The sequence below is a fragment of the Babylonia areolata genome, chromosome 24, assembly GCF_041734735.1.
Source record: "Babylonia areolata isolate BAREFJ2019XMU chromosome 24, ASM4173473v1, whole genome shotgun sequence".
Taxonomy (NCBI): Eukaryota; Metazoa; Mollusca; class Gastropoda; order Neogastropoda; family Buccinidae; genus Babylonia; species Babylonia areolata.
In genome coordinates this window covers 5,441,149-5,448,648 of record NC_134899.1, presented here as the reverse complement: position 1 = coordinate 5,448,648, position 7,500 = coordinate 5,441,149, and the positions used below count along the sequence as shown (strand labels likewise).

Genomic DNA, 7,500 nt, shown 5'->3' with positions numbered 1-7,500 from the left:
TGGGTATAAGACAAGACACCTTTAGTGACATGCACAATAGAAAACTGACTGACAGACTAATAACAATTTTGACCGACGTAAGACACCCACTACATGATGACATCAATAGCAGAAGGTCAGACATAAGTGGTAGGTTTAGAGCTCCACGCGCAAGAACATCTCGATACATTAATTCATTTATTCCTACAGCCATTCGCGCACACAATCAAAACATCCAATACACTAAGTGAACCCTCCCACCCCCCAAGCCCACTCGCCACAGCAACACCTGAACTTCACCAGCAGACGAGTGTATGGGAGCAGACATTATGCGTGCATGTGGGACTGAGCGGGTGAGCACGGGCAAGCAAGCATTTCTGTGTGTGTGTGATCGGAAGTGATTTTTAAATATTTTCTTATTTTACTTGGATTTCATGTATCTTAATGTTAATGTTCTAATCTTATTGGCGTGACATATGTTATGTGCATGCATACGTTGTTTGTGTGTGTGTGTGAGTGTGTGTGTGAATGTGTGTGTGTGTGTGTGTGTGTGTGTGTGTGTGTGTGTGTGTGTGTGTGTGTGTGTGTGTGTGTGTGTGTGTGCATTTTACTTATATATACGATTTATTCCCTTGATGTTTTTATTTATGTATTGTTGTACAATACCTTATGGTCTTAACGTGTGTGTGCGTGTGTGTGTGTCTGTGTGTGTGTGTGTGTGTGTGTGTGTGTGTGTGTGTGTGTGTGCATGTGTGTGTGTGTGTGTGTGCGTGGGTGCGCGCATGTCATTTTTAGTAATCATATAACCTTTTTTTGTTGGATGTTTTCATTTGTTAATATTGTTGTGCAATACCCTATTGTCTTAACATGAGTATGTGGGGGGTGGGGGGGCTGGGGGTGGGGTGGGGGTTAGTATATCGTGAGCTATTGGGAATTCTTATTTGACTAGTTTTAATCTCTTCTTATGTTGCGCATGATTTTATGCCAGTGTTTACAATGAGCCTGTGATTGCACAACTTAATTTCCATGTGGATTAATAAAGTGTTTTTGATTTGATTTGACCATCGAAACTCTCTGCCTCTGTCTGTCTGTCCGTCCGTCCGTCTGTTTTTCTCTCTCCTCTCTCTCTCTCTCTCTCTCTCTGTGACAAAAACTTTATCCGAACCAAATATATACATAAATATATCCATTGATTGATTGATTACAAATAAGCGAATGCGTGTGTGTGTGTGTGTATCATCTGTGTGTGCGTCCGTGTGTGTGTGTGTGTATGTGTACGTGCATGTGCGTGCGGGGTGTGTGTGTGGAGGGGGGGGGGTACGTGTGTGTGCTATTGGGTTTATTGTCTGTTCACTACAGAGTGAGAGCTGTATGATCAATGGTTTGTCCACTGTAATGGGAAGTCATTTACAGCTTCGTCGTTTGTGAAGGATTATGGCTCTCAAACTTGGAGGCAACATTTCACTGGCTCTCAGTGCAGCAGCCTTGGGGGGGGCTATTTGGCCTTTGGGAACCATCCCAACGCCGACTGTCCAAATACCCTCTTGGCCGAGAGAGTGGGGATGTGACTTGGGAAAGGCACTCTCCACTATTATCAAATTCTAGCCCATATAGTCAGGACAGCAGTTGCGTCCTCTGCTGTTCTGCTGATGGTCATAGTCGGACACGACTGACTGTCATACTCCTTGTTGGAGTTCAACGACCTATTGGCGTCTACACCCTTAAGGTCACGTTTGTTCGGTTGGAGTTGTTTAATGTCATACTTCAATGTTATTCAGTTATAGCTTGCGTGTGCGTGCGTGCGTGTGTGTGTGAGAGAGAGAGAGAGGAGAGGGGGAGAGGGGGAGAAAGGGGTGGAAGAGAGAGGTGGTAAACAACGTGGGAGAGACAAAGTGAAAGAAATAGAGAGAGAGGAAGCGGGCGCAAGAGAGAGAGAGAATGAGGGAGGGAGAGAGAGAGAGAAAGAGAGGGAGGGAGAGAATGAGGGAGAGAGAGAGAGGGAGGGAGGGAGAGAGAGAGAGGGGGAGGGAGAGAATGAGGGAGAGGGGGGAGGGAGAGAGAGAGAGGGAGGGAGGGAAGGAGAGAATGAGGGAGAGAGAGAGAGAGAGGGAGGGAGAGAATGAAGGAGAGCGAGTAAGAGACGGGGACAGAAAGAGAAGGACAGAATCAATGAGAGAGAGAGGGGGAGAGAGAAAGAGAGGGGGAGAGAGAAAGAGAGGGGGGCAGAAAGAGAACGATAGAATCAATGAAAGAGAGAGGGGGGGCAGCAAGCAACGAGAGAAGCGATGAGAGAGAGAGGGGGAGGGGGCAGAAAAAGAACGAGAGAATCGATGAGAGAGAGAGGGCGTGGAGAGAGAGAGAGAAAGAGATGAGGGAGAGAGAAAGAGAGATAGAAGTTGGGCGGGACATAAAGAGGAGAGAATCAATGAGATAGAGAGGGGGGGGGGTGAGAGGGGTCAGAAAGAACGAGAGAATCAATGAGAGAGAGAGTGTGAAAGAGAGGGAGGGGGGAGAAAGAGAGGGGGGGGCAGAAAGAGAAGGAGCTAATCACAAGAGAGAGAGTGTGTGTGACTGGGTGACGTAATAATTATATGAGGGGGTGCGTTGAAAAAGCGGGGATGGGGAGGGTAGACGGGAGAACAGGGGGAGGGAGAGAGAGATAGCTCTCAGCGTGAGTGACCCGACACCACGTACGTTCACCTGCTGGCCTCAGGCTGCTCAACTATAATTGAAACGTTCAGATCAGGTAATCAACAGATGTTCAATTGTCTCATATATCGGGTGTCCCCAAAAAAAAGTGAACCGCTTTTTGACAAGTATTTTCTCAGTGACAGAGAAGCCGAATTCATTGAAATTTTCCACACAGTAACCTTAGAGTATCATCAGTAAGTCCGCAAAATATCTGAAAGTTCGGACGCAAATTATGCGAGTATTGTCAAATTCAAAACAACATGTCAAAAAATCCAATATCAGAGCTGTGCAATGTGACCTTCATCATGTTCATGCCAGCTGCCAGGTGTTGGCATCTGTCAACCAGTGTCAGTCTAAAAATATCCTGTCTGGATGTCAAGTCTATTGATTTTTTTTTTTTTTTCATTGTCAAAATCAGTTCTGTCCAAACTTTCAGTTTGGAAGGATCAACCATGCCTTTGAGTGAAAGTGATAAGGTTGCCATTGAAAACTGTTTCAAGGAGAAAGGCTGGGGTGGAAGAAGGATCGTAAAGGAATTTCCAGGCAAGGGGTGGAGTCATGCCACTGTAAATAGACTTATCGCTAAAATACGCACTACAGGGTAGCACGTAAAATTGGCAGTGGCAGACCCAAGACCTCATGCTTGGAGGAGAACAAGGACCGTGCTGAGGAACTGATTCAATCCCAGGAGGAGAACCCAGGGACCCACAAATCTCCTAGAGAAGTTGCAAGCGATTTACAGGTGAGCAAGTCTTCTGTGCAAAGAATGGCGAAAGAACTGGAGCTGAAGCCCTTCAAGAGGATACGGGTATCAAGGAGGGACCAAAATGTTAGGGGGAAAAGAAAAACTCGCTGCCGTAACTTGAATGACCGCTACTCGGCCACTGATGTGAAAAGGATCATTTTCACAGAAGAGAAAGACTTTACGTTAGAGATAGCTCAAAATCGCCAAAACGATCGCGTTTATGGAAAACGGAAACGAGAAATTCAGCCATCTCGCCTTTATCATGAGACTTCTAGTTTTTCAAAAAAGAGAATGATTTCAGCTGGAGTATCATGGAAAGGAAAAACAAACATTCATTTTATTGACACTGACGGAGCCAAGGTTAATAGTGAAAGCTACATTCAGTTATTGGCTGACAATCTTCTCCCGGATTGTAGGCGTCTTTATCCCAGAAACAATTACGTGTTTCAGCAAGATGGGGCTCCTTCGCACACAAGTATGGTAACCCAGGCCCATCTGGAGGAGACAACACCAGAATTCATCAAGAAGGATGAATGGCCTCCACAAAGTCCTGACTGTAACCCCATGGATGATGCCATATGGGACTCTCTGAAGGAGAAAGTTTTCCGGGGAGTGAGAGACAAATTGACCAAGCAGGCGTTAAAGGATAGGATAATTATGTCATGGGAGGAGATATCAGTGGAAGAAATAAGTAAAAGCATTTCTGCTTGGAAGAAACGGCTTCGTTTAGTCGTGGAGGAAGATGGAGGCCACATTGAGCATAAACTGATCATAAGTGAGTTTTCCTCTGATATCGGAGTTTTTGACATGCTGTTTTGAATTTGACAATACTCACATAATTTGCGTCCGAACTTCTAGATATTTGCAGACTTGTTGATGATGCCCTGAGGTTACTGGGTTACTGTGTTAAAATGTTCAATGATTTCGGTTTCTCTATCACTGAGAAAATACTTTTCAAAAAGCGGTTCACTTTTTTTTAGGTCACCCGATATATACAGAGAGAGAGAGAGAGAGAGAAAGAGAGAGAGAGAGAGGTCGCCAGCTTGTCAGACTGACGTGACGAGAATGATTCATCACGAATCGTGTCCCCGCCCACTGGCCAGACACCTGCCGCACTGCGCTCCTCCAGCCCACCAGCATCGCCACATGCTTTGTGCTCCTCGCCTCGTGCACAGCTCTGTAGCTCTGTGGGCAGAAACAGCAACCCCCCAAGAAAAAACAAACCCCAAAGCCACCAACATGCGTGTGAAGTGGAAACGACTGACCATGGACGTCCTGTCACTGATCTACGGCTACGTGTTGGGGCGCATGGTCATTGTCCACAACAAACCTTTTTCAGCTGCGTCGTGCAAGGGAAGGTCTGGCGGGGACATCTCTAGCCCCGTGAGCCGAGAGTCACCGCCCAGGCTGGACGACACCCTGATGGTGGGCGTCATGACCTCCAGACACAACCTGGCCACGCGGGCCGCCGCCATTTACGCCACCTGGGGTCGGGACGTCCGGGGACTGATCGTCTTCTACATCGGACGTGAGGGTGGCCCCGACTCGGACCCCCTGCCCGCCAACTGGACCTCCGGCAGCGGGGAGGAGCCCGTGCAGATCCTCCAGGGCCTACCGGTAGTAGAGCTCCTCGACGTCCGGGACGACGCCTACCCGCCCCGCGCCAAGTGCTTCGCCATGCTCCGCCACATGTTCCACAGCTTCGGCGCCAGCTTCCGCTGGTTCCTGAGGGCGGACGACGACCTGTACCTCCGCTACGACCAGATGGTGCAGTTCCTGAACTCCGTGGACGGTTCCCTCCCTCGGTACATGGGCCGTCCCGGGATAGGCACCCCCGAGGAGAAGGGGCACCTGGGGCTGGGCCCCGGGAAGGTGTACTGCATGGGGGGCCCGGGGGTGGTGCTGTCGCCCCCCACCTTGCGTCGTCTGCTGCCTCACCTGGGACAGTGCGCCCGCAGCACGGTGACGGCCCATGAGGACACGGAGCTGGGGCGCTGTGTGTGGCGGCACGTGCACCTTGCCTGCACCTCGCACAGACAGGTCAGGGCCTGGGGGCCGGGGGTGCAGCGTGGGGAGGGGGTGGGGGTGGGGGTTGGAGTGGTGGCGAGGGAGTAGGGTGTGTATGCATTCTGCTGGCCTGGCTTGCTGACCACACTGCAGAGAACAGGATTGATTGACATGGATACTTACATACCGCCTATCCGCGGTCGGAGACCAAGCTCTAAGCGCTTTACAAACACGGAGTCATTTGCACAACAGGCTGCCTACCTGGGTAGAACCGACTGACGGCTGCCACTGGGCGCTCATCATTCGTTTCCTGTGTCATTCAATCAGATTTCAGGCACGCACATATACACACTCTGACAAACATATAACATTTAACATTTTACGTGTATGACCGTTTTGTTTATTTACCCCGCCATATAGGCAGCCATACTCCGTTTTCGGGGAGAGAGGATGCGAGGGGGGCGGCATGTTGGGTATGTTTTTGTTTCCATAACCCACCGATTACAGGATGCATTCCTGTTGACAGGCGGGATCGGGGGTTGGGGATGGGGTGGGGTGTGGGGGATTCTGTTTCCTTCTCTGTCATGGGGGAATCAGTCGGATCGGACTCTGCCTCTCTGCCTGTCTGTCTCTGTCTGCCTTACGTCTTATCATTCTCTGTATCGCTGAAGTTTTTTTGTTGTTGTTTTTTGTTTTTGTTTTTTTGTGTTTTTTGTTGGTTGTTTTGTTTTGTTTTGTTTTTGTTTTTGTTTTTCGTGTTTTGTTTTGTTTTTGTTTTTGTTTTTTTGTAAGTTGTTTCCAGGAGGTAAATATGTGATGTTAAACTTAAAGACTGAGTAAAATAAGCAAATCATAGGAAGTTGTTTCAGTTCATTACAACTCACTCTATTTTGGAAAAAAAATTGATCTCAGTTATGCCTACTGTTCAAATAGTGTTTGTTTTGTTTTGTTTGTTTTTCTGGGTTTTTTCTGCATTTCAGTCATTTTTGTGTGTGTAGCTTCTGAACTATTGTCCTGCCTGCACCAGCGGGAGAGAAAGAACATGATTCGTCTGTGAAGTAAACACACTCTCTCTCTCTCTCTCTCTCTCTCTCTCCGTCTGTGTGTATGCGGGGGGGGGGGAGATGTGGGTGTGGCTATGTATGTGTGTGTGAGTATGTGTGACGTTTGATTCAAACCTTTCAATGAAGAAACACATAAACAACCTCTGCAAGGCTGCATACTTTCAAATTCGAAAGATCAGTTCCGTCCGACATCTCCTTACTACTCAAACAACACAAACTCTGGTGTGCTCTCTTGTCTTGTCCAGACTTGATTATTGTAACTCACTCCTCATCGGTTGTCCTCAATACTCAATACATAAAATCCAGAAAGTCCAAAAACGCAGCAGCAAGGTTAACCTTTAGAACCAAAAAGACTGACAATGTCACTCATCTTCTGCATTCTCTTCACTAGTTACCAGTTTCTGCCCGCATTCAGTATAAAGTCGCAGCTCATACCTTCAACTCTATGTCGTGTGCCGCCCCTCAGTATTTGAGAGAAGTTATTCAAACCTACACACCCCCACGACCTAGATCATCTTCCGATTCATGGCGGCTACTCGCTTCCCGTGTTAAAACCCAGTCCTTTGGTGATTCTTCCTTTTGTCATTCAGCTCCATCAGTATGGAACAGTTTATCACACCGTCTTCACCACTCTTCCTCATTTCAATCTTTTAAAACTGGTCTGAAAACACATCTTTTTGAAAACGCCTTTTCATAGACATTCCCTCCGTTTCCATTGACATTCAGTTATAATCCACGCAGACTCCTCGCGTGCGTGTGTGGGTGCGTGCGTGTGTGTGTGCGCGCGCGTTTTATGTTTATTGTAAAGCGCCTTGAGCTCCCTTTCAGGGAGGAAAGCGCTCAACAAGTATCCATTATTATCATTATTATTATTATTATATGTAGGCTTGTGTGAGTGTGCGCGCATTATGTCCTCCAGGTATTCCACACGCACCTTGTGCTATGGAAGGGGTCTGTGTCTGTGTGCCTGTATTTCTCAGCACAACACAACGTCGTTAATTTGACAAATAAGGT

General features: G+C 47.7%; 1 protein-coding gene across 1 annotated transcript in view; it reads left to right on the top strand.

The window, feature by feature from the left end:
• The first annotated feature begins 4,480 nt into the window (after positions 1 to 4,480).
• Positions 4,481 to 7,500, top strand: part of LOC143299143 (chondroitin sulfate synthase 1-like) — a 6,598-nt gene continuing 3,578 nt past the window's right edge. The window contains exon 1 of the mRNA XM_076612272.1: positions 4,481 to 5,455. Within this exon, the coding sequence (XP_076468387.1) occupies positions 4,481 to 5,455 (975 nt within the window). The remainder of the gene's footprint in view (positions 5,456 to 7,500) is intronic.